General features: G+C 41.9%; 1 protein-coding gene across 3 annotated transcripts in view; it reads left to right on the plus strand.

Moving 5' to 3' along the window:
- The first annotated feature begins 6,265 nt into the window (after nucleotides 1-6,265).
- Nucleotides 6,266-27,526, plus strand: part of STK26 (serine/threonine kinase 26) — a 54,903-nt gene continuing 33,642 nt past the window's right edge. For 2 of the 3 annotated variants that reach the window (XR_004380938.1, XM_032843380.1), the window contains exons 1-2: nucleotides 6,371-6,405; nucleotides 6,506-6,656. Coding sequence is in view for 2 of the 3 variants with exons in the window: in XM_032843380.1 (XP_032699271.1) it covers nucleotides 6,615-6,656 (42 nt within the window). In the remaining variant the exon portion in view is untranslated. Of the gene's footprint in view, nucleotides 6,406-6,505; nucleotides 6,657-27,526 lie in introns of all 3 variants that reach the window. The other variant, XM_032843381.1, reaches the window with a different exon arrangement.

Consider the following 27,526-nt stretch of genomic DNA (forward strand, 5'->3'; position numbering starts at 1 on the left):
TTTTCCTCAGTGAGAGCTGATGGCATAGTCACTTCCTATTTGGTCTCAACTGCCAGTTTTTTTTTCCTGTTTTTAACTGCCACCTTTGACTAGAACTGTTTTCTTGAGGAGCCTCCAAATTCAAGAACAAGGGGTCAATTCAATCCATCCTAAGAAGTTAACTCAGAGGGGAAAGTATCACCCCGATTGGTTGTTCAGCGTCGTTTCATGGTAACACATGAAGGGTTCTCCTGTGGTTAAAACCGGCATCTGAAGTGCACAGAGAAGTTACCTGACTCCATTACAAAGAGCCCAGTCTCCCCAAGACTCTCTCCTAAGAAACTCCCCAGTCTTCATGTTCCCAATGGCACCACAAAACTCTCATTATGGGATGACTGGTGCGGCAAGCAGTGTCTCTGTCACCCCCAAGGAGGCTGGGAGTGAAGGCATGCTGGGTTCTGAGGGCCTTTGCCTTAGGTCCAAGGCCCAGAAAGATCCCCAGGGGAATTGTGTTAGAATTCCAGCACCCAGCACAACTGGAACCAGGAGGAAACCTCTTATCGTTCCATCTTTTGACTCCTACCTTGACATGGGAATGACATTGTCTGGGCCGCACTTATCTCTCGGCTCTCTAACTCATCAGTGAGGGCAAGAGGTAACGAGCTCAATTCTTTCGGTACCTAAATGCAAATATTTCGAAGTGAGTGCGCGTACATGTAAAGAGATATTACAAGCAGGAAACCGCTGAAGCAGCATCTGCCTCCACCCACCTCCTCTGTGGCTCTATTCCCCTCAGTAGCATCAGGAAGTAAAGTTAGCAAGACAATTCTGCCGGGCTGGGTCCTAGACACGAGTGTTTGTTATAAATGATACTGTGGTAGAGTCCCGTGCAAGCCCCCAAAGGCTTAACGCTCCTCGACCGAGAACTGATTCTCTAGGCTTTTCTCCGGATACTTTGCTGGAATAATAGCGAGGCTGCAACACCTACAAGAACTGTTATGTCACAGTTTCCAATCTGATGCCCGCAGACAGTAAAGAGGAGACTGGAAGCATCACATATGTTTTTACGTATTTTTTTAAAAAAGGACCCTTGACCATCGTCCTTCCAAATATCAGTATGGAGTTTAGCAGCTTGAATTCAAATCTTCCTACGCCTGGATGGTGAGCTTCTGGAATTACCAAAATAATTCCCTTTCATTCCCAATATTTGGATAATTGAAAGAAATTCAGATAACTGAATCGCTCGTCCTTGCGCTTCATACATTGACACACATCATACATTTCGATGTAGTTCTTAAGTAAGGCTCAAATTGTTAGAAGTCCCAAATGTGAAACCCTACCTCTAAATCTTGTCAAGTGGAATAAGAGGTCAAATTTACCTCATCAAAGTCATATATTTGAAGGTTTCTAGGTAATGCCTAGTGTACTACAACCTGCTCCATGATTAAATATTTTTTTAATACGTGGTTCCCACTTTATTATTTTTTTAAGATTTTATTTATTATTTATTTGACAGAGATCACAAGTAGGCAGAGAGGCAGGCAGAGAGAGAGGGTGACGCAGGCTCCCCGTTGTGCAGAAAGCCCAATGTGGGGCCTGATCCCAGGACCCTGAGATCATGACCTGGGCCAAAGGCAGAGGCTTACCCCTCTGAGCCACCCAGGCACCCCCATGATTAAATATTTTTAAGTCAATCATTAAATTTTTCTTAAACTTATTCTCTGTTCAATATTACTTTTTACTAGGTAGTATTCACTCTTTGGGGGAAGATGATCTATGGTTTCATACAAAGGTAACGTAAAAATAACTGCTTTGTTTCCAGTACTCTCCCTTGATGGGGCCCAATATCTTTTGGAGTGTTTTTTGTTGGTGATGGCTTTTCGGGCTGTTTTTTGGGCTTTTGTTTTTGTTTTCTGCCCCAGCCACCACACTGAATTGAAATGCTCAGGGAACAGTGTTTCCCAAGTCTGTTTCTTGGTTAGTAACCCTTAATGCAAAGATTACAGAGCATGGTTCCTCAAGGGTTGGCACCATTGACATTTTGGGCTGGGCAGTCTCTTGTTGTGAGGGCTGTCTTGCCCACTGGAGTATGGGTAGCAGCATCCCTGGCCTTATCCACTCCCAATGGCATCCTTTCTTCCCCATTGGTGACAACCAAAACATCTCCAACAGGCAAAACTGCCCCTGGTTGAGAACCAGAGAGCCCTAATACATCATTACCTCACCACGGCCTACATCAAAGTTTGTCTGGCCATTTCTATCTCCCTACACTGTAGCCATGAACCAATTCACTCAGTAAATATTTATAAACATGGGTAAAGTTAAATATTTAGTATTGAGGGTATGACACATGTCAGGAAATTGAAACCACAGATTGTAAATTTAAATTATTAAGTTTTGGTGGGCTCAAAGACAATGTCTAACTTCACTGACTTTGCTTAATCTGTGTACGATCTTACTTTACTTACACAGTTATTAAGTATTCACAGCCACTCAGGCCCCCACGGACAAGCAGGTAGCAAATCCAATCTGAGGCACAATCTTGCATTCTATGAGGCTACCAAAGAGCATACGATGTGGTGTCTCCCCTCAAGGAACTTCTTCCATCGAGTTGTGGGAATACATGGTAACGTATCATTGGATTCTGGGCTGACATTTTGAAGTAAAGTATTCAAGTGTCCTTTTTGGTGGGGGGTAACAAAAGCACACATGAATTTCTTGTCGTTTTACTTAAATTAAGAAATATAGAGCACCTGGGTGGCTCAATTGGTTGAGTGACTGCCTTCAGCTCAGGTCATGATCCTGGAGTCCTGGGAGTCCTACATCGGGCTCCCTGCTCAGCAGGGGGTCTGCTTCTTCCTCTGACCTTCCCCCCTCGTGCTCTCTATCTTATTCTCTCTCTCTCTCTCAAATAAATAAAATCTTTAAATTAAGTAATATATATACGTATATATGAAAAAGCATAACCAAACCACAAGGAACTCCATGTCACAACTCAAGTGATCACGATCAAGTATATTTACGACAACAGATAATTTATTTAATAGCAGTGGACCTAAATAAGGGTCGGAAAGTTTACTAAGATTTCAAAAGCAGTGTTTTTAAGGAAATGTCTCATAGTTCAGGTCTCAAAATTTAGCATTCAGTCTTCCACAGTCTGGCTCAGAAGGACGTCAGGGAAAGTCACTTCTCAGATAGGTGTAATTCACTTATTTATTAAAATTACACAACTCACTCTTAGGCAGTTGAGAAATTAAAGTAACTGGAAAGAATTTAGGACACAAAAAATTAACAGTGTAACATATAGTAAAGTGAACAATTTAAAGATTCAACAAGAGCAGTGACCTGGAGGTTAGCCAAGCATCAATTAAAAATACAGTGGACCCATTACTAGCCTAGCACTATACTAACCTCAGTGAGCAATTCAAAGGAAAAATTCATTCATTCATTCATTCATTCATCACTCATTCATTCAACAAATATCTCCTGAGGGCTTATTATGTGCCACACACTCTTCTAGGCTCTGAGGATACAGCACCGAACAATCGAGACAAAAATCTTGCCCTCAGAAAGCTGACGTTCTACCTGAATAATTTCTAGGTAAGAGAAGCTGGATCTCTGGCCTCAGGGAGTTAATCATCTTGTTGGGCAGACCAAACAAATGAAATCCATGAAATAAGAAAGAACTACGTTGAGCACTACTTCCACCAATATGCAAGAGGAGGAGTATCGAAGGAGGATCTGGAACAATGAGGAAGGTTCAGTGGGGCTGGGACTTGAGATTTAGACCATTGCTACTCAAAGCATCACCTGAGAATCACCCGCACTGGCACCACTTGGGAAACAGTTAGCAATGCAGAATCTTGGGCCCATTCCAGACGTGCTAAATCAAACTCTGCACTTTAAAAAGAATCCTAGGGAACTTTTTTTTTTTCTTTAAGATTTTATTTATTTAGGGGCGCCTGGGTGGCTCAGTGGGTTAAGCCTCTGCCTTTGGCTCAGGTCATGATCCCTGGGTCCTGGGATCGAGCCCCACATTCAACTCTCTGCTCAGCAGCGAGCCTGCCTCCTCCTCTCTCTCTCTCTCTGCCTGCCTCTCCGCCTACTTGTGATCTCTATCTGTCAAATAAATAAATAAAATCTTTTTTTAAAAGATTTTATTTATTTATTTGAGACAAAGAGAGAGAGCACAAGCTGGGGATGAGGCAGAGGGAGAGGGAGAAGCAGACTCTCTGCTGAGCAGGGAGCAGGATGCAGGGGCTCCATTCCAGGACCCTGGGATCATGACCTAAGCCCAAGGCAGACGCCTAGTGACTGAGCCACACAGGCACCCCCAAAGGCAGATGCTTCACCAACTGAGCCACCCAGGTGCCCCGAGAATTCTAGAGAACCTATAAGGACATTAAAGTTTAGGTGGCACTACAGATTTCTGACCAGGCTGGCATTGTTAAGTGTGAGCTGGGCTGGTGGAAAATGGAGAGTGGATTGGGGCCTATCATCAGGTTAGAAGTTGTGAGGGCCTGGACATGGGGAACTAGGAGTAAGGAGAATTCAATTATATCCTTTATCATCTGAATGGATAATGAAATGTGATGGCTCTACATGCAATGGAATATTATTCAACCTTGAAAAGGAAGGAAATCCTGCCATTTGTGACAATATGGATGGACTTCGAGGGCATTATGCTAAGGGAAAGAAGTCAGAGAGAGAGAGAGAGAGAGAGCCTAAATACTGAATGATCTAAAAAATACCAAACGTATAAAGAGTAGACTGGTGGTTGGCAGGGGCAGGTGAGAGGGGACATAAGTGAAGGTGGTCAAAGGGTACAAACTTCCAGTTAGAAGATGAGTAAGTTCTTGGGATGTCATGTACAGCATGGTGGCTATAGTTTACAACAATCTATTGTATCCTTGACAGTTGCTAAGAAAGTAAATCTTAAAAGTTAGAGGGACTTGTGTTTGGATTCTCAGCTCTACCACTTCTTAACTGTGTGATATTTGGATCAAATTATTTAACCCACCGAGGTCTTTTCATCACCTGTAAAATGGTGGGGGAGGCAATATGACCTCAGAGGGCCCTTGTAACCATTCAATCCGGTAACGCATATCTAACACTTGGCAGTCCAGGCACAAAGAAAATGACACCTACTAATAATAATTATATTGATAACAATAAGATGCTATCTTTTGAGAAAGATTCAAAAGCACCAAAACCACAACAACAACAACAAAACAAAAGAAACTTTTAGCGAGTGTCTACTAGAGCCCCAACACTGTGTTGGGTATAGACCTATAACAACCCGCAATGTAAGGAACTTCATCCTTGTCTTAAATCGGCACTTGGATATGACATTTTAAAATTTAATTAACCCCTGTTGGTCCGCAAAGGTTCCTTCATGATGAGATTTCTGTAATTGTTACTATTATCATTGCTACTGTTATTATCATTAGGGTAGTCTCAAAAGGACTCCTCTCCCTGCTGGAGTGGAATTTAAGAGCAAGCAGAGGCAAGGAATTGCTGAAACCACGGCCGCGTATATGTCGAGTTCAGTAAGGCGCACTGCTAATGATCCAGTCTCGTTTTCCATGCCTCTATCATCCTCATTAATTTCCTGTTGATGTACTATCTGTTTTCCAATTTCCCCCTCTCTCTCTGTTCCACGTGCAAACTTGAGAAGAGAAGCCCCAGGCTGGCCGCCTTCCACGAACTGACAGCCCAAGAGGCACGGGTAGCCTCAGGTTCAAGTCACCTGAAGCATGTCTAGGGGCGGGGAACCCAGAACGCGAGCGAGCGGCTACGAATCCGTCCAGAGGCGCCGCCCCACCCGGAGGGGTGGGGGGCAGGGACCCGACTGCGGGAATGAGTCGGGGTCCACCGACTCGGTGGTTTTCCGTGCCTCCACCCTCGACTAGATCGGGGAACCTAGAAGGACTTCCAACACTCCCCAACTTTCAACTCGTCTCCGAAGCTGCGTGTGCCCCAGCTTCGAACGCTTGCCTGCAACGTGGCCGCGTCTGGGACGCCCTCCTACCCCCAGGGTCACCCAGACTCCTCCATTCCCTTCCCAGGCCGAGCCGGGTGCCGAGTCCCCCAGCCCCCGGCTTCTCCTCTCCGTGTGCGCGGGGGGAGCCCGCCCCTCCGCCGGCGAGCCCAGCCACAGCCCTGCACCGCGAGGAGCCCCGGCCCTCCTGACACCGCCCGGCCGCAGGGCGGGGGCAGGGCCAACAGCGGAACCGCCCCCAACCGCCTCCCGGCCCGGCGGGCGGGCGGCTTGCTGGGGCTCCTCCACCTCCTCTTCCTAAAGCGGCGAGGCGCAGACGGGCGGCATCACTCGAGCCCAGGTCCCGGCCACCGCCACAAGCTGCGCCCCGCGTTCGGGAGGAGGAGCGGAGGCGGCGGCAACAGCGGCGGGCGGGCGCCAGAAAGGTAGACTGAGTCCCGGGCAGCCGCACCGCCAACCGCCCACCCCCCAGCCCGGGGCTAGGCGCCACCAGCCCCGTCACCCCACTTCTGTGTGTCCTTCCAGGCCCCGGTCGAAAAGCCTGGGAGGGCCGCCGAGCTACCCCCGGAGGAGGAGCCAGTCCGAGCCCCAGGCGCCGCCGCCGCAGGAGCAGTGCGGAGCAGCCGTCGCCTTCATGGCCCACTCACCGGTGGCGGTCCAAGTTCCCGGGATGCAGGTGAGGAAGCCCAGGCCGCCGCTGCCGACCACGTGACTGCCCCGGAGCCCAGTGCGCGGTCCCCGGCCACCGGAGGCGGCCCCGGGACTCTCCTGAAGGCAGGGCCGAGCGCAGGGGCCAGGTGACCCTGGAGTAGGGCTCGAAGCGTTTCCCGGCGTTTCGGCTAGCTGGTGCACTGCGCGGGGAGGGCGGGGAAGGACCAGGCGCGCGGCGAGGTGCGGGGGGAGGGGGCGGGGGAGCATAAAAATAGGCCAGATCCAGACACCTGCGCCTGCAGAGCTTGGTCCGGCTGGGGAGTGGAGGTGGGAGGTCTTAACCTGGGAGAGATGGAGGTGTTTCGGAATTTGTGGGTTAAAACGCAAGTCGTGCCCCCCCCGCACATACACAAGTTGGGGCGGAGCAAGACAAGGGGGTGTCGGTGGCGGCGGCATTGAATTGGGCTCTTCCTGTGTTCGTAGAGTGAAGAGCGAGGTGGCTTCTTTTCCCCTTTTGCTGTTGCTTCTTAAGGGCGAAGTTCTGTCTTGCTCCCCCCACCTGGCCTAGCCCATAGTGTGGCGTGAGAAATGCAGGGTCCTGTGTCAGAGTGGCCAAGGTGATGACTCCCCAGCGCCCCCCCCCCGCCTTTCCTACAAGAGACTGTTGCATGTGGTTAAAGGAAGCTTTTTGTCCTGGACAAGGGACTAATGATTGGGACCCATCTCCTTACTCCAGATTTACCCAGACCCCTCCCCTCCGTTATGTTTTTATTTTTATTCAAGAAGAAATAAGCGATGTGTCCCTACACTTTTTACGCGGTTAGGTTTTTAAATTGGTTCATTTCAAGCTATCTACTAAATGTTACTCAGATCTACTAACTTTTAAGCATTCACTTTTTTTCCCTTTGCTAAAAATCTAAACAACCCATTTGTGAACAGATCAGAGACTAGAAACCCTAAAGCCTCAGTCCCTCATTACCTTTTAAAAATGTGAAAGCAGACTTTTTCAAGTTCAGAAAACACGCTTAGAAAAAAAAAACCAAAAAAGAAAAAAAAGAAAACACGCTTAGAGTAGTAAATAGACACCTTATGTTTCTAGTAAAAATCAAGCGCTGTGGATTGGGGACTCAATTTACTAATCGATGCATGGAATTCATCTTTTTTTTTTTTTTAGCAATAGGTCATATTTTATGCATGGTCACAAAAAAGTAATTTTAAAAATACTTAATCACAAAAGGACCATTTCTGTGGGACATACATCAATCCTAGGACTCCCGTGTGTACTAAGCACCAGGCCTTTTAGCTGAGTATAGAGCATGTCTGTGTTGAGTCCCAGGAAGTCGGTGTGTATTTAATAAAGAGAGAGAGAGGGAGGGAGGAAGAAAAAGGGAAATGAGAAATATTGGGGCTTTTTAAAAGGTTAATCCATTCAGGCTTTACAGAATGCTTCAAACTTTTTTCTGAGGCCACCCCCCCTCCCTGCCTCGCTCATTCCCTTATCCACCCTGCCCCACACCCCATTCATTCAGTCTGACATTGGTTGTAGCCAGAGATTAGTCGTTTGCAATACTAACTCCCAATTTTGCCCCATCTGATGTGGAAGAAGTGTGAAAAACTTCTCACCCTGCTCTGCTTTCCTTTATGTGGAGAGTAGAGCGGTACAGATGGAAAGTTTGTCTCTGGGGGTCTCCATGCTTGTCTCCATTGTGTGCGCCTGCGTCAGCACAGAGAGTGCCTCGCGTTCATCGAGTTTGTGATTCTGGGGAACTCTGTGTGCTAAGGAGAAAATGGTTTCTGGTCCTTACTTGATTTGTGTTTATTTGATTTATATGGTTCAGGACCTGCGTGCTGTTCAGTATTTCTTAATGTTCCCTGCTTTGTTTAATTATCGGAGTTCCCTATCTCTTGAACTTCAAAATCTTAATTAAGGTAGTTTAGAATGTGAATCACATCTTTTAATTTACAAGTTCTGCTGTTCACTGTATGCCTTCTCAGGGTTGTGGTTACTTTGTCCCACATTATTTGGGGAGGGCAGTCATCTCCATATTAGCAAAGGAGAGAGGGATATTTGTCACTTTCTCCATTGTAATGAAATGGTAAATTCTTAGCCGCTTATTTCTTCTACTTTATTTGTAGATGTAGTTCTTAAGCATTTGAGCAACACAAAAGTTTTCCACTGTTAAAACTGTACGGTACCCTAAAAATAAATTTGATGGCATTCAGTGTGACTCTTGAGCCTAGACTACTTTGACTATTCTTTTGTTCCCAAATACTGCAGATGAGATGCAGAAATACATCGTGAGCTTGTAAAATTCTTCTGGACTTTGGTTCAAGACTTAGGAGCAACTTTTAAACCCTTAGAGTAGTAAGAAAACTTGAGTAAGCCATGTGTTCTTGAAATTAATGTATAGTATTTCCACAAGTCAGGGTGAAGTGGTTGACCGGCCTACAACTTTTTAACAGTTTATTTTAGAGAATTATGAAGATTGATGGAAAAAATGATTTTTCCAGAAATAAAAACAAAATTACTTTATCCGCAGTGTTTTTCTCCCCCTGAGGAGAGACATGAAGTAGAAGCCGAGCTACCTGTTCTATCACTTAAGACTTCCAGCATTCCTGACTTTCGAACAAAGAAATTTCTGTTGCCACTAGTTTAAAATAGAAAAGAAACTTGGAGTGACGAAAGAAAATCCAGGATTTGGTCCAGTTCAAACTCTTCCTTATGAATTAGTTATTCAAACTCATATTGTTGATGTTTCTTAATATTGTGGGAATGAACATTTTTGCCCTATTACACCAAAGGTTGAGGGTATGAATTTGTTTTGTACTTAATTTGTGCTTGCTTTGTTAGTGTATACCTAAAGGAATTTTCCATACCAGGAGCTAAACTCTTGAAAAATATTTAAAGCACAACTTTAAAAAAAATAATAAACCAATAAACCTGTTTCTTTCCACTCAAATATTTACTCTTAAATGATTTAAAACATATTTTTCTTTGAAGTTTTCAGTTATAAGTTACACTTAAGTTTAAGATATTTTCCCTTAGAACCTGCATTAGTATTTATTAGGCAAGTATTCTAAATTGGTTGTTAAATCTTCCATAAAATGTAGGTGGGAGAATAAAGTTAAATGTTGACTTGGAGTACTCAGTGGTATTATGTTATGCTTTATGTTAGGTCTCTTGTGAAAGCTTTTTAAAGTTTCTATTAAAGAATTTTAAAAGTAGCCTTCATCTATCCTTAAGTATGATAAAGGTGGTATGGTTTTGGTTTTGGTTTTGGGGTTTTTTGCTTTGTTTTTAAGTCCTCTCCACACCCAGCGTGGAGCCCAGTGTAGGGCTTGAAGTCAATGACCCTGAGATCAACAGTCAGATTCTTAACTGCCTGAGCTACCCAGGCACCCCTAGGTGAGACAGTTTTTAAGTGGTTATTAATTGAGATGTGAAATGGAAATGAAGTTTAAGAATTAATGAACACTTTATTAAAGACTTTTATCAAAGAGATGGAAAACACTGTCTTGCATTGCTGAACTTCATTATTGGGTTCTGGGAAGGACACAGAATTATACTACATGATCTCTAGCCCTTGAAGGTCCTACGATGTTGAGGAGTTAAATCTAGTACATGAAATATAAAATAATAAAAATTATTCTAGAATAGAACTTACTGACTGGAGGAGTTGAAGGCTTACAGAAGGTAAACTAACCGCTAAGGATTATTGGGGTCCATATTGGGGAGGGTGTTTCCAGGCAGGAATGTACCCTGAGCAAAGGCATGTAGACAGGGAAAAGCGCACCCCCCACAAGTGCGCATGCACACAGAATCTTTGAGAGCAAGATAAAATCATTTGGATTATGATGAATTCCTCTAGAATAATAAGAGTTGAGATTGGAAAACATGATTGGGTCTAGGTCATGGTGGTTCTTGAATGCTAAGGAAGGACTCTGGCCTTTAGACTGGCTGTGAAACTTGTCTAAGTAAAGGAGGCTCAGTAAACAGTTATATAGAGAAAGAGAAATCCCAAGATGGGGTGAACTGATGACATGGAGCTTTGAAGGTCTTGAGGCAGTTGGATCTGCTGAGGCTGTTTCAGGGGGATGATCATAACCTGTACAGAGGCAGTGGACCTTGCATTGACTGATCATGCTTTCCATATGCCCAGTACTATGAAGAAAAAAAATAGGATTTTTAGACTTAATAATTAGCTAATTACAGAAGGAGGCATCAAAGGTGTTGTGGTGTTGAATATGGGAAGCTGGGAGTTACAGTACATATATGAAAGAAATTGGAAAATCAAGAGGAAGAGCCAGGTCTGGTAGGAAGTTAATGATTTCTGTTCTACAGTTGGGAAGCTTGAGGTAACAATGAGATGATGAAGTGGAAAATGTGGAACAGTAGTCTATTACCTTGATTGTGGTGATGGTTTCACAGGTGTATATGTATGTCCAAACTCATCAAATTGTATGCATGAAGTATGTACAATTTTTTTGTACCACAATATACCTTAATAAGGCTGTTTTTAAAAAAATGTCCCAGGGCACCTGGGTGGCTCAATTGGTTAAGCAGTCGACTCTTGATTTCTGCTCAGGTCATGATCTTGGGGTTCTGGGACTGAACCCCACATCTGGCTCCACACTCAGCGGGGAGTCTGCTTGAAACGTTCTCTCCTCTCCCTATGCCCCTTCCCCCAATAAAATAAATAATTTTTTTTAAATGTCCAAAAAATATTTGAAGATACAGATCTGGAGCTTTAGTCATTCATCAGGCATTTACTGAGCATTTATTATATGCCAGTCTCTTTACTTGAAACTGAAGAGGAGCCACCAAGAAGGGAGAAGTTGCTAAGGCCAGAGAGAGTATGTGGTGGTTGTGGGCCCTCACGAGACAGGAAGCGTAAGTGGGGGACTAGCTTGTAAGAAAAGGAGGGGTGACTTCAAGATGCATGGGAGGAAAAAAAAAAAAAGATGCATGGGAGGATGAGAAAATGTGTCAGCACCAAGAAGGGGTTAACTGGGGGCAGTCCTTTAACCAACTCTGATCTTGGAGAAAGTTGGAGAGGAATTCAGCTTGGTGCCACAGTCTAGTATATGTAGTTCTTACTTCCCTCATACCTTCCGAAGGTGTAATTTGAGCTTTGCAGTTTGAGGTGGAAAGAGTTTTGAAAGCATTGGCTTGGATTGATAAAGCCATACCATTGTCCTTATTGATGAGTGGTTGATACAGAAAAGTTGAATGTGCTAATGATACTGGCTAAGACCAACTGGAACAGAATAATCAGAAACAACTATTAGCTGGGAGAGTTGGAGGTGGATGAAAGGTGTGGAGTTAGAGGGCCAGGGGCTAGAGGGAGAGTACCAGGAATGGGGATGGTAGGATACGTGTCTTGAACACTAATGAGGGTCTGGAAATGGCACTTGAGGACAGAGGTCCATCATGTACGTCCCTTGCTTGAGTGGTAGAAAATAAGAGAACATAATTTAACTGGTACTTAGGAACCTATGGACATCATGGTACTGTGTTTTTTATTCTGCCTTTTATTTATTCAGTGACCTTGAGCAAATCATCTCCAAAATGGGGAATAATAAAAGCTGCATTTCCTTTGCTTCAATGAGCTGTTATTAGGATGAATTAACTGTCATCTGTGGGGTATATTTTGAGGCCCTTTATAAAAGGTGTTATGATGTATATGGGCTGTTCATCCTGCAAAACAATGCTAGACTAATCACATGAAAACACTCTCATTATCTTATCTCTCTCCTACTTGATAACCCACATTTTTCTGTTGAAATCCTGTCTTCCTCTTCTCTTCCCCCCACGACCAGTACCATACCCAAAGTCTTCTGCTCAGCTTTCCAGACTTTTCTGTTATCTGGCTCTGATCTACGGATGCAAACTTTGCATTATCACTATTTCCCCAGCAAGAAATCCCTTTTGTTCCACCATGCCACTTACCTTTTAGCAATTACTGGCTGACCAGATGCTACCTGATTCTCAAGGTCCGCAAACTTACTATCTACGTGAACTTTGCCTGAGTGGTCCAGGCTACAGAAATCTCTGGTATTTCCAGGCACCCATTGTATCTCTTGTCAGTAGTATGCAGTCCAGTCCTTGCTTCATACACTGCCTTAGATTTTCTCTAACATACTTGTCTTCCAAACGGGGTTATAAATTTCTTGAATTTTACTTTTTCATACTTTATTTATATTATACTTTACTATATTTATATTTTACTTTTATTTATGCCACTAGGCATGAATTGTATGTAAAATTGTTGGCTAATGAGTCCCATATAGACTAAACTTTTCTAACTTTTTTTCCATTCTTTGAGTATATTGTGTAATGCTTGAATTCTTAACAGATCATGGAGGCTGATTTATGTGTATACGATGTAGACTTTTTGTACTTACTAAAATGATTTTAATACATTATATGTAACATGTCTGACAACCTATACTTCTAACTAATCAGCTGTCCACACAAGGAAATTCTCATTTCTCTTTCCAGGGTCTTTGAGTGAAAAAGGAAACTCGTTGCTTTTCTTGTAACTCGGGCTGATTGCAGACAAATTTGTGTCTTTATGAGAAATTAACCATTTGTCTCCTCTCTATTCCTCTCCCCACCCCACATCCTCAAAAGGCAAACAAATAAATAAAAGCAATTGTTTTGCTTCTCTGTCCCAGCTGTCACATTAGAAAGAATCTAATAAATTACATATTAAGGTATTTTTGATTAATGGCTCAGTGAATGACCTCTCCTGTGGATGTTCTCATTTTACAGGGAATAATGTCTAAAAAATAAAAAAAGGAAATCCAATAGTAGCACCTTAGATAGCTTGATGGTTGTTTTTGACTGAACCGTGTCTTCTGAATGAGTGATGGTTTTATTCATCTTATTTGTTGCTAGAAAATGGAATTAGGAGAACAAATTTAACAGCGGCAAACTGCTTTTCATTTCTTGTCATTAAGACCCAAACAATTTTCACCACAGGTACATGTAAAGAAATGTCTCTGGAAGAAAGCCATGAAGTAATTTCGCTTTTAAGAGAACAAAAATCAATAAAATAGGCACTACTAAAATTTGGACTCCCATCTTACATATGTTTCTCATTTTGTCATCTGCCATTTTAGACTACAGTGTTACATGGTCATCTTTGAATTAATGCTTGTGAAATCAAACATTTAAAAAAATATATTGACTAATCTGGGGCTCCTGGGTGGCTCAGTCAGTTAAGTGTCTGCCTTCAGCTCCAGATCATTATCTTGGGGTCCTGGGATCGAGCACCGTGTCAGGCTCCCTGCTCATTGGGGTGTCTGCTGCTCCCTCTCCCTCTGCTTCTCCTTGTACTCTGTCTCTCTCTCAAATAAATAAATAAAATCTTTTAAAAATATATATTGACTAATTCCTCTCAGTAGTCCTGTGAGGTAGGAAGAGCTATCCACTCGGAAAATGCCTTTACATTTGGATTTTAAAGCAAAACACATTGCTAGCCAGCTCTACCCATCATCCTCTTTGATGTCACTCCCCCAGATCCCATGTAATTCAGGCGGTTTACTTGACATGCCCATTCAGAGAAGCCAGGAAACCTAGTGCAGCCTGATCCCGTCCTTCTCCTCTATTCCTGCCTCTGTCTCCGCACCACCTGTCACCAGCATTTACCTAACTGGGGATGGAGCTACACACCCCCCTCAGCCTGTTCTGGACTTGTTCCAGCATTTCCCTGACTGTACCCTGCTGGCCTTTCTTTTCCTTCATTTATCATACATACCATCATGGATTAAAATGATCCGTGTCCTGAAATATCAGATTAGTCATTGGTATGGCATAGCTTCAGCTCTTCTAGCAAAATGAGAACAGAATTGTGGTTCATACGTCCTGAGATACTAACGCAAGCAAAATTGCAGACAGCTTTAGGTGAAAGAGTTGAAAATACTCTCTTTCTTTAAAGATTTTATTTATTCATTTGAGAGGGAAAGAGATGGAAAGAACACAGGCACGGGGAGAGGTGGAGGGAGAAGGAGAAGCGGACTCCTATCTGAGCTGGGAGCTGAGTGCGCAGGGACTTGATCCCTGGACCTGGAGCTCATGACCCGAGCTGAAGGCAGATGCTCAACCATCTGAGCCACCCAGGCGCCCAGAAATACTCTTTTTTTTTTTTTAAGTGGCTACTTTCTTCCTCTTCGGTCAAGTCACTTCGAAAATGTGCTGCTGAGGAAATGGAAGACATTATATTTTTGTCTTTTTCTCACGAAAAATGTTTACAGAAAAACTTTTCAGTCTTTCTTTGTGATCCTGGTAGCAGATTGTGTGTTCTTTGTGGTGTTTTTCTGCCCTCTCCTCCTTTCACCTGTTTAAAAAGTACGTAGGGAAAAGAAACATGTGTAAAACCCTATCAATTTTAAATGCAAAGGAAAGAGAAAAGTAGTGTTCAAATCAGCCACCATTGGAATTTTCAGTTTGTTCATTACAGAACAATAGGGTGTCTAGCTGAAGAGTAACAGTTGCTTTGAATTACAGAAACAGCTCACCAGTACCAACTTAATGAAGTTTTACTGGATTTGAAATCCATACCACACTAGATATGTTAGGGAATTTCAAAGCATACTAGTGAATTACTCTACCAGGTTTCAATAGTGCCTGGTAACACAATCCTAGGAGTGAATTTTTGGCAGGTGGAGGAAATACTTCAAGGACATCTAGACGCATCCAGATTTTTTTCTTTGAAAATGCATTTTTGAGTTGCTCTGTTAGTGCCCGTTTCATCCCCCTCCCCCCAGCTTTCCATTAAACCTTTGGCTTTGCAACATATCGCTTTACAGTATGTTATATTAAGCTAGGACTTCACTGCTTGATGCAGTGTCGTATAAATAACACAGCAGTGGGTGACGGGAAGGGATAGACAACACAGATCATCAGGTGGGGCATAAGTTGTTCTTATAAATGCAAGAAAATTTGGGGAAGCCAAGCCAGTAGAAACCATAAAGTCATCATTTCTTCCCAGAGCCTCTACCTCCTCGTTGTCACTGCCTACTAGACCTGGGAAAGTTTCTGGACTCCCTGGTCTCAATTTCCTGCTGCCTGCCTTCACTCTGAGCAGAAACACAAAAGAAACCAATCAGCAAAGCATGCACACATGCTACTAAGTGTGGTGACAGAAAAAAGAACTTTGACCTCTTGTGGTTAAGGAGACTACAGTCAGTGTGTCTGGCGGCTTCAGTGTGTCTGGCGGCCTCAGGGAAAGAAGCATTTTTCAAATATATGCTTTTAAAGTGCTACTGACCCCATGGGAAGAACAGTTAGCAAGCTCATTAATTAGGGTCCTGTTTGTTTCTGTAGTTTTAGTTTAAATCCTTTGTTCGCACTTTTTAGCTCTGAGCTTTCCTGTGTGTTAATGGTAACATATTAGATTTTCCCAAGTTGGACACTGGTGATCCAGGTTTAATGTTTTCCTGCCCTCAGTTGTCATGAAACAACTGGGTGTGATTTAAGTTCGAAAATTATCAGCAACAAGGTTTGGAAGGCCTACTTTGCGTAGGACATGGTACTTGAAGCCTATCTTTGAGGTACAGAAAGTATAAAAAAGAATCCCAGACCTGGAGAAGTTTTTGCCGTACCTGGAGAGACTAGACACCTACACGTTTAGAAAGCTGGCAATGTGGAACAGTGGCGATGAATCGCAAATGGGATAGAAACTGATTCAGGAGCATTCCAGGGTAGAGCAGACTAAGGAAGGGAAGGGTCATTTATAGGATGCCATTAAAGGAGAACAGGAGATAACGCAAGGAAAAAGATACAAAGGGAGAACGCACCAGGTTCCCTCCATCACAGATTTGAGGTAGGTGCCGCTGGCATGAACTCTTAGGGCCAAACTGTGATAGGCCTTGAATGCCAGACTGAGACAGTTTTGTTTTGTTTTGTTTTGTTTTAAACTCAGTCTACAACAAGAACGTTTTCAGCAAGAAAGTGAAGTGATGAAAGCGGTGGTTATTTCCTTTGTTCTTTGTTTTTGGAAAGTTGCGTTAAGCTTCCAACCCAACAGGATGGTTTGGAGAGGGGGAAGGCTGGATATAATCAGCAGATGTTGAAATAGGCCAGGCTTTCGTTAGCAAGGGTTTGATTTAGGGCAGTGATGGTCCCACTTGAGCATGCAGCAGAACCACCTGGAGGGTTCGCTAGACTGCCGGGCCCCATGGCCAGAATTTCTGATTCTGTAGGTCTGCACTGGGGCCTGTGTGTTTGCATATCTAACGCATTCCTCGTTGCTCCGTTTATCTGGCGACCACTCTGAGCACCACTCAAGACGAACAGACCTTGATGAGTAATTTGGTATGGAAAGGACAGAAACATGATGGGAGGAGCTGAAAGCAACTTTGTGTTGGAAGTGCTACAACTTGGCACAATCTCAGTGTCACCCATCGCTTCTGTTTTCCTTGATCTAGGTAGATTTGAAAACTCAGTCAGTACTCTTATCTTCAAATGCAAATACGTTTATCAAGAACATGAAACCTATTTATGCTTGTAGTTGTGAAAATGCAACTTGTCTGAAGTGAAATAAAATGCCAGTTTCCCAAATGCTAGCAAATGGCGATATTTCCCCCCCAAAGATTTATATTCTTAAGAATATTGATGCAGGGGCGCCTGGGTGGCTCAGTGGGTTAAAAGCCTCTGCCTTTGGCTCAGGTCATGGTCCCAGGGTCCTGGGATGGAGCCCCCCATCAGGCTCTCTGCTCAGCGGGGAGCCTGCTTCCTCCTCTCGCTCTCTGCCTGCCTCTCTGCCTACTTGTGATCTCTCTCTCTGTCAAATGAATAAATAAAATCTTAAAAAAAAGAATATTGATGCATCATATCAATTTTTATTGTTCAGAATCCCCCCCTTTTTTTTCCCGCCCTGCTATTGCCCCCTCCCCTCCCCAAAAATACTCTGCTGGATGTAATAACTCTGAGCGGTTATTATGTCAAAAAAGGCCCATTCGTGGTCCTGACAGTCCAAAGCCAACTTGTGCTTACATATGTAAATTCCTGGGGTGGGGAGAGGAAGTTACTTCTGAATCCTTAAGGAAATACCAATTCCTAAATGGCCTTTCTGGGTCCAGCTATTGCTCTCTAAATTGTTCTCTGTACCTGTCAGATTAATATATTCCCATTTGCCAACAGGTACCATGTGGAGAAGCTCAGAGCTTAGTTTAAACAAAGGATTAGGAATGAAAATAAAAGAAGCAAATAGGGCCTGCTTAATGAGTTTGCCAACACCAAACAATGTGAGCAAACTTGATTGAGCACCTCATTCCGTGGCCTTGGATCTAAATCACTTTTCAATTTCTAAAATGAACACAAAACAAACAGAAACAAAATTATCCTTCAGAATCAAAGATTTGCCCCCAATGCCCATGTTCAAAAGCATGTACAGAAGACGTATTACCTCTGAACACATTTAAAGCCATGATTATCATGAAGATCAATTCCTTGGGTCCCTAGGTAACTTGCTCCCCCTTGAGGGAATTCAGTTTCTTTGGGTGTAAAAATTCCGGTCCTTTTATCTTATACTTCTTACCTCTTATGTGCTAACTGTCTCTTTTCCAGGATACTTAGTTATTCTTGTGACCCACTTTTTTCATGGTTCTGGGTAATAGATTAACTTTTTGTTGAAGAAAATTGATAGGGGTTATATATATGCACTCACAATTTGTATTGTGCACAAAGTGTATTCTTCAAGAAGATGAGGCTCAGTGTTTGCCATGGAATTTTTAATTTTTAATTAATTAACTTTTAATTTTTAATCAAAAAATTTTTTAATTTTTTATCAATTCTAGACATAACTGTTTTAGAAGGTAGAAAAGTGGGGTACCCGGGTGGCTCAGTTGGTTAAGCATCTGACTTCAGACTCAGGTCACAATCTCAGGGCCCTGGAATGGAGCCCCGCCTCAGACTCCCCACTCAGCAGGGAATCTGCTTGTCCTTCTCCCTCTGCCCCTTGTCTGCCCCACTCTTCCATGTAAATAAATAAAATCTTTTTAGAGGGTATGTGCTATGGTGAGTGCTGTGAAGTGTGTAAGTCTGATGATTCACAGATCTGTACCCCTGAGGTTAATAATACATTATATGTTAATTTAAAAAAAGGAAAAATAAGGCAATAAATTTTAAAACGTAAAAAGTAGAAAAGTGCATTGTTGAAATAAAAAATGAATAAATTTTAGGATGGTCACTAAAGTCAAAAAGCAGGAAATTACTATTTAGCAGTATCATTTAAGAGGGTCTGTGTATAGGGCACCTGGCTGGCTCGTTGGTAGAATGTGCGACTCTTGATCTGAGGGTTGTGAGTTTGAGCCCCATGTTGGGTATAGAGATTACTTAAAAACAATTTCTTTAAAGAATTAAAAAATTTCTGTGTAGGGGCGCCTGGGTAGCTCATTGGGTTAAAGCCTCTGCCTTCGGCTCCGGTCAAGATCTCAGGGTCCTGGGATTGAGCCCCGCATCGGACTCTCTGCTCAGCAGGGAGCCTGCTTCCTCTCTCTCTCTCTCTCTGCCTCTCTGACTACTTGTGATCTCTATCTGTCAAATAAATAAATAAAATCTTAAAAAAAATTGTTTAAAAAAAAAGTTCTGTGTATAAGGGGAATTTAGGGGGCGCCTGGGTGGCTCAGTGGGTTAAAGCCTCTGCCTTCAGCTCAGGTCATGATCCCAGAGTCCTGGGATCTAGCCCCTATCGGGCTCTCTGCTCAGCAGGAAGCCTGCTTTCTCCTCTCTTATCTGCCTGCATCTCTGCCTACTTGTGATCTCTGTCAAATAAATAAATAAAATATTAAAAAAAAATAAGGGGAATTCAGTACATGTAAAAATTATGTGCTCGGTAACATGATATCCGTGGATTTGCTAAATATTTTTATTAGATAGAAAATATGTAGAATTCTTTACCATCTTTCAAAATATTTACTCTAAATACGTATGTATATGTGTGCCTTTGTCTAAATATGTAACAGGGTTATCGGGATGCAACACATGCTACATTTTTATCATGGCTAGTTCCTTCTGCTTTTACTGCTTAAACTATTATTATTCCTGAAGAAATTGGGCTCACAGCAGTCTGTTCCATATAGGATACAGATCATGGGAAGTGACTTCTAATGAAATCCAATACCAGTGTTAAGCTGTTTTAGTGAATTAGGATTGAGTTGAGCATTACAAAGGATTATATTTATCAAGATTCTCAGTTCTCTGCTTAATTTCTCCCATAGAATAGTTTTACAGAGCTTCACTGCATCAAAGGAATTGCTTAGGATAAATAAATACCAATCGGTTTACCTGTGAGTAAAATCAGAGTCATGTGGGTAGTATGCAAATGACTTCTGGTTAACAGAAACTTGTGATCATTGTGTTAAGCTCTTATTTTGAAGCTAAAATTGCTGTAAGTACTTTACACTATAGATTCTGAGGTGATAGGGAACGGAGGAGATGGGACATTAGATTCTGTTTCAGGGACCAATAAAATCTTGTACCCAGAGAGCTGCTTTTTTTAAAAAAAAAAAAACTATTTATCTCTTCATGAAAAATGTGGCTGTCACTGAGAGATCTTTTTTCCTCTGTCACAGCTTTCCAAAGGGCACATAAAATGAAAACGTGGGATTTAACTAGTTAAATAATGAATCAGTTTTGAGGATTTAGCATAAGTGACACTCCATGGTTGTCCTTTTGGACTGTGATTTCTGGTAATGGCAAGTGGAAAAAAAAAAACAAAACTATTAACCGCTGTTGCTATGGCTCTATCTGCTGAGTTTCAGGCATCGTTTTGGAGGCTGCAGTGCAAACTCTGCTTGAGGAAGGTAGAATTTCATAATACCAGAGGCTTCCTGCTGCCTCACGAGCAGACAGAAAATGTAGGTGAGGGGAAAGGTGTGGACTCTGGAAGAAGAGAAAGACAGTATTTCCAAGGAAGGGGAAAAAAGTAGCCTCTCACTTTAAAGATTTTGAATTTTCTCTCTGTTTTTGAGAATGGGAAATTTCTCTACTTTCTGCAGAGAGGAGAAAAAGCTAACAGAAAAGGAAATTGGGGAGGTAATAGTCATTCATTTCTTTCTTGTTGCTTATGACTTCTGTGATAAAAGTTACATTTACATAATTGATTTGCTGTGGCAAGGGACCATATGTAAAGAGTCTTTTGGGTGGGGAGAAACCTTGTGAAAGATCTGGGGGGGAAGAGCTGACATCGTAGGGATGGGGAGTTCAGCTGCTTTTCTGTTTAAGATGTGCAATTTTGGTGGCATGTGTACTGGGCCAATAAATTGTTTCTAGACACTTGGAGTCGTTTTGCGTGGCCTTTTACTTTTTTCCTTCTGTAGGCAAAATGAATACCTTTCATTAACAAGGAAAAGCGCTAGATTATCACTGGGTGATATTTGGCTCATTTTGGACTGTTATTTGGGTGGGGCGGGGAGCAAGGCTAAAGAGAAGGAAGCTTTCTTTCAAATGACTGGGTTTAATATTATTGTTACTTTTCCAGTAGGTGCTGGCCTTAAAAGTCTCCTTCAGGGAGGGAATGATTAAAACAGTTCTTTGGAGCATTGCAAGGCTGAGTGGCATCTCAGATTTACTTTAAAATAAGTTTGCTTAATGACTTTTTAGCACTACATGGTTTATGTCTTGGCTAAGAGAAGAGTTCTAAGTGGTATGTAGTCCAGTTGGTTTTTTTCTAAGAACACTTACTGGTACTGAATACCATGTGTTTCTATTGTTGGCTTTTAACTTCTCAGAAGTTTAAAAGGTATAAATGTTCTCATACCTAAAAACCCAATGAAAATTGTTTTCTGCTCAGGGATTACAACCTCCCCCCACCCCAGGTTCCCTGGTTCACCCACATGCCAAGGTGCTTTGGGAGAGTCCCATCCATGTAACTAGGAGCGTTTTCATTTCTCTTGTGTGTCTTTTTTGAGCGCAGTGTGTCACACAGCAATGGTATAAGTACGATCCTGATTGAAAGATGAAGCACAGTTTTAGACGATTTTTGAAAAACTCCTCTAACTGGAAAGATGATCTGTATATTGTGAAAGAATATTTTTATTTAATATGGGCAGGTGGTTCCAGAGCTTGAGAATTTAATGATTTTTTTTTTCCTGGTAAGACACTAAGTCATTTCCTCCTAGGTACTAGAATGAGGAATGTAGTGTATTCTGTTCCTCTGTACTATGAAACCATGCCTGCATGGCTGTCCTTGAATGTAAAGTGAGATCTGAAACTGTGAATGTGGGGGATTCTGCTCGGGAGGCTGGACTAGGTTATTGTTTACAAAGATAAAGCATGTGTGACTGTGTATATATGGAAGGGATCAGGTACCTGTTCCAAACACATTTTGAATTAGATGTAATTAATTGTCTACTGAGGCAATTAATGTATAATTACTTTGCTTCTGTGTGTAATTATAGTGAGGCTGTAGTGTTTGGCTTATGCTTTGGACAAAAGTTTCTAGAAACACTTGGATTTTAACTTCCCTGCGTTAAATATTTTTGAATGCCTGTGTCTTTTGAAAATAATAGCGATCATCTTCTTCCAGTAGTGTTTTTGGACCTTTGTTAATCCAGTGCAGCCTTTCTCAACCAGGGTTGTCATCTGAACCACAAAGCCGAGAAAAGGATTTAAGTTAATGTTTTCTCAAGCTAAGACCATTCTAGATGTATTAGAGCAGAGTTTATGTATTACATACATCCAGTGGATTCCTTAAAGCAGCTGTCGGAGAACTGTAGCCAAGGGCCAAGCCCCACCTCCAACCTGTTTGTGTGTAGCTTCCAACCTAAAAAATATTTTTTCATGTTTTTAAAGAGTCATTGAACGAGAAGAGGCATATGTGACAGGGGCCACAAAATGTACCTCGCCCACAAAGCTTGAGACATTTACTGTTTGGCCCTTTACAGAATAGTACGCTGACCGCTGTCTTGGGTTATGGGACCACACTGAAATTGCTGATCTAAATAAAGGAAACATTTTATAGCATTTGCTGGGAGATTAAGGATACAGTAAGATCATAGGAAAGTTGATCTTTATGAAAGTAACTGACTTATGTATTGGTCCCATTACTGTGATGCTAAATAGATAGACATTTTTGTTTGTTTTCTAGGCAGAAATTTTTGTGGTTGAATTATATGGAAAGTTGTATTGGTAATGATAATACAAATTATATGTACGTGTGTATGTATACAGATAGATTTTAATATTGTTCTTAGTTTCTAAAGCAAGAAAATAAAAGTGGGAGGATTTCGTATAGGAATATCGTAGAAGGCACTGATTGCTTTCCTCACTATTTTAAATTAAAGGGTGGTATCTGTTAGAGAAAAATGAATAGAGTGCTGAGTGTCAGACATAATCACGTTTGTTTCCTCCTTGAACTGAATGAGTGCCTTCACCCTACAATTAACGTCTCAGGTTTGTCAGCAGTAAGGAGAATAGTACTTAATCAAAAATGCATTAAAATTATTAGATCATAGCATATGAAATAATCAGGCTCTACCAAATGCCGCTTAACTACTTGATTTAGTGGGGAAGGTGCTATCGGCCATAAAACATATATTGGTAAATCACAGAATTATCAAGGGAGAAAAAGACTAGCAGGCATTACTTGTAATTTGCTGCTGATTTCTTTTATCTCCATATTCAGTTAATCATGAAGATCTATGAGGGCTTCCCCCCTCCCCCCGGAAAGTGTCAGACATCATCTCTTCTTTTATCATGGCACTCTAGCCTTTGTCACAAAGTAGGCTCAGGGCTAGGTGCAGACATGAGGGAGCTACCTGGAACATAGACTTGATTTTTCCACTTGTCTGCTGACAGCTTTCAGTGACTCCGTCCTAGCCTGTCCAGAAATTCCTAGGAATGATGTGTCAAGCCAACCTGCTGGGATGGTCAGGAAAGGCATCACTGGGTAGCTGAGCTGGCTTTAAGACTGGGTGGGAAGAAGGGAAAGGAAGGGAAAGAAATTCGCCAAGGCAAGAAAGGACAAAGGGATTTCTAAGGTTGTGTTTTTCAGAACGTTTTATGGGTCCTTTCGGGGTGGGCAGTGAGGATTTGTTTGGTGAGTGGTACTTTCTCTCTGGTTAGGGCTGTAAAATGATAGGGTACAAGTCAGCTCAAGTTGTAGATCACAGATCTTTTTGGGTAGCACACTGTTCAAAGCATTTTAATTACCTTGAATTGCTCATCAAGCTTATTTTGGCTGTGGCAGTTCAAGAACTAATTAAGGAACTTTGTCATTTGTCTCCATCTTGAGGTTATATGTTTGTTTATTGTCCCTCCCCACCCTGCCCCCAGCTGGAAATCATTCGTTATAAAATCAAAAAACCTAAATATTTTATAAGGGTTCCTCCCAGTTCTCAAATAAAATGACACTTTAACATTCCTAAAGAGACCATATAGCATTTTTTTTTTGGAGGAAAAACGTTCAGATTTTGTACATGTGTTGAAATTTGGTACTGGATATTGATTCTCCTTCTTGGAGAATCGCAGTGTTGATTGGTAAATGAACAAAGGCTGTAGATTTTAACTAATAAAATATCCCAAACACAGCTGTGTCAAGAACATGTAAATAGCCTTATGTTTATAATGGTATTCGTTAAAAATTAAAAGATTCAACTCATGTTCGTAGTATCTCATTATGTCAGTAGCATGTCCCGCCTCTCTTCGAATATTGAATTTGTTAAATGTTTTGCTTTGGTAACATGAACAGGTGTCAGCAGTGTCAGCACAAATCAGTGGGGGGTTCAAACTGGTAAATCTGTACCTTTAGGAATAGGGATTAGTATATTCACGCAGGCTTTTGACAGTGTGGAGTGTAGGGTAGGATGGAGATGGGTTGAGAAATTTCAGTTTCGGAAGAGTTGGTAAACTTCAAGAGGAGATTAATTTACAACAAAAAGCAGAAGAGGTCTCCAAGCTGGAATTCTTTGGAGAAATGGAAATACTGTGATAATCAGGGCCTTTTTTTTCTTTTTGCAAATGAACTGGTATTCCCTATGCAACGGGGAAGAAGGAGTAATGGTAATAAAAGCCCCTGTTTTGTTATTGTAACAGATTTCTTCCCATAAGCTAATTTCTCATATTTGTTGGGTGCACCACAGTGCTGAGCTCAGAGCTAACTTTTATGTTCATTTGTAGTAGCTCTTCTTGCCTTAGGTTTTCAGGTACAACTATGACCCACAAAGACACCCCACTTTACTTGATTCCTGAATGTATTGTTTATGAATGCACTGCTTCAAATTCTTTAAGGATGTAGATAGGACATAAAAATAACAAAGCATTATTCTTGTAGCCCTGCTCCCGTACACACACATAAACAGATGCTCTGATGATATTTTTCACTTTGAGGAACTACAGAGTAGATTATTGAAAATATTACAGACCATTCTTTTAGAGTATTCTAGAATCTCTTCTCTCGTCTTTGTATTTGCCAGGCTTAAAATTCTTTCCTGTTGACACCCATCATGCCATCCGTATCATTTTCTTGGGATCATAGAATGTTAAAACCAGTAGGACCTAAGAGGTAATTTTCCTTAGTCCTAAGATTCCATTGGGTAACTCCTTGCAAATACAATTTGATTAAATCCCGTTCAAAGTATAGATTTGATTAAAGAGAAAAATGTTGGAGGGAAATGATACTGCAGCCACTTTCTCATTAAGAATGAAAAGGTAGGTCTATGTAAAATTCCACTTTTTCAATCAGTGTTAATTTTCTAAAAGAACTCGTGGTGTTAATAATTTAGTACTGTGCTTACAAGCTTCAAACCTATTGATTTTAATTGGAGTTCCCCATCTAGAAGGAAGATAGGCAGCGAACAAATCAATTTTGTTTTAATCTGATGCATTTTAATAAGTGTGCTAAAGATTCACAGTAACATTATCTGCAATAGCTCGATATTTGCTATAAGGTGTCTCTGCTTTAGATTCTATCCAAAGATGTGTATTTCTGAAAGTACTTGAATGGCATCCTTTTATTTCACCTCCAGGATGGATAGCATAAAATGAGGCTCTCAGCGTCCATCATGTTAAAAGTGCCCTGTGTGTGGGTTTGATTAAATAATGGCCTGAATAAATTAGGATACCTGTTTTATCATTTCTGTATTAGCAGAATCTTTGTCTTCCTTTCACTGTATGGCCTCATGCCCCTTTCCAAATGAATATTTTATAGTAAGAGCTTTTTATCAATCCCAGGCCATATTTATGTAACATCCTGTTTAGTAAGTAATAATCCCTTTATTTTAACATTCATGCTTAAGGTTAAACCTGATCCCTGATGGAACTGTGTATTTCTATATGTGTTTAGCCCAGGTAAATTAAAAGAAATATACAGCAGAATGATATACCGACTGCCACTCTTCGAGACCTTTAATCTTTGCCTTGGAGTATGAAATTGTCATATGGCTCTTGTTAATAGTAATTGCGGATGTGCTTCAGAATCGTATTTGCATAGATTAGTGATATGCATCCTTGTGGGTATGGCTACTACCTACTCTCCTTTGGGTATGGCTCCATATTAATTAAGAAATGCTATTTTGCAACCTAAAGAGCTCTCCAAGTAGAAAAAATAAACTCTCAAAGTTGTCACTTTGGAAAGTTTCTTTTATGTTAATCACATGCAACAATAGGGATTGACTTAGAGAATTTCATACCTATTTTAACATCCTTCAAGTGTACCGAATGCACTCTCCCTTGCATCAAAAGTCTGAAATCAAACTACAGATGAAAGGATGGCTTCATGCCAAAGATGGCAGGTAAGTTGTAAACACCTTGCAAATAACCAAGGACTACAGCGAGTATGCAAGGCGCTGCCCTGGGTGCTGTGAGGGTACCTGGTGCTTACTGAGACAGAACCGCATCCTTAGCTTATTCATTTGAAAAAAAAAATGATCATGGGAGTGAAAGAGAACGCAGAGATAATAAAATGTGTGCTGAGTCTGAGGCTCCAGCAAAGAGCTATGGGAGGGCAGTGGATGAAGCAGTTGATTGTTAGGTGATCAGGTTACCCTGGGGAGTTGGGAAGGTGTTTTGTATGTTTGTTTGTTTTTAAGAGTTGTGGTATTTCCAGAAATGGGGGGAGAGCAAGGGTAGTATTGTTGGCAGAGAAGATGGCATGACTCAAAAGCTCAATAATAAGAAAGCAAGGGGCGCCTGGGTGGCTCAGTGGGTTAAAGCGTCTGCCTTCGGCTCAGGTCATGGTCCCAGGGTCCTGGGATCGAGCCCTGCATCAGGCTCTCTGCTCAGCGGGAAGCCTGCTTCCCTTCCTCTCTGCCTACTTGTGATCTCTGTCTGTCAAATAAATAAATAAAAATCTTAAATAATAAGAAAGTAAAATTGTGCTCCAATGGAGCATTGCCTTCAGATTTTTATGTCCAAGCTACTACTCACTGAAGCATTGTGTTTGATATATGAGAAGCTATCCCTGACGTTTTCCCCTTGGGCACTTAGTTTTGTTGGGTGTTCTAGTTCTGTATCTGGGCAAGTACAATTATGTTACTTTTCTGAATATTACTTTGGGAACAAATTTACAATGAAAGGAGAAGGCGACGAATATAACCTTAGGTCGTCCTGTGTTCGCTGAACTTCTGGCTCCCCTGACTTCCTTAGAGCAGTCACTCATACGCAATGGGACCTGGTCAGCGTGAGGGGCGAGAGGGCAGTCTGGACAGTAACTCCCCCTGTTGCACTTCGTCCACCCTCGGCTTCTGAGCCTGCTTCGTTACAGTATCAGAGAGTTGGGACTCGAATGCAGTCTGCGAGTGAGATTCTGAATTGCTGGCTGCAGCAATGGGGTAGCGTAAACGTCCCATTTGAGCCTTCGTACACCACTACAGAATTGCCAGTTCACCCCCTGCCTTCGTGATCGCTTCAAAACTAGAGTTGGCAATTGCCAGTGATACAAGGAGGGG

Source organism: Lontra canadensis, unplaced genomic scaffold (genome assembly GCF_010015895.1).
Source record: "Lontra canadensis isolate GAN:19392208 unplaced genomic scaffold, GSC_riverotter_1.0 scaffold138, whole genome shotgun sequence".
NCBI lineage: Eukaryota > Metazoa > Chordata > Mammalia > Carnivora > Mustelidae > Lontra > Lontra canadensis.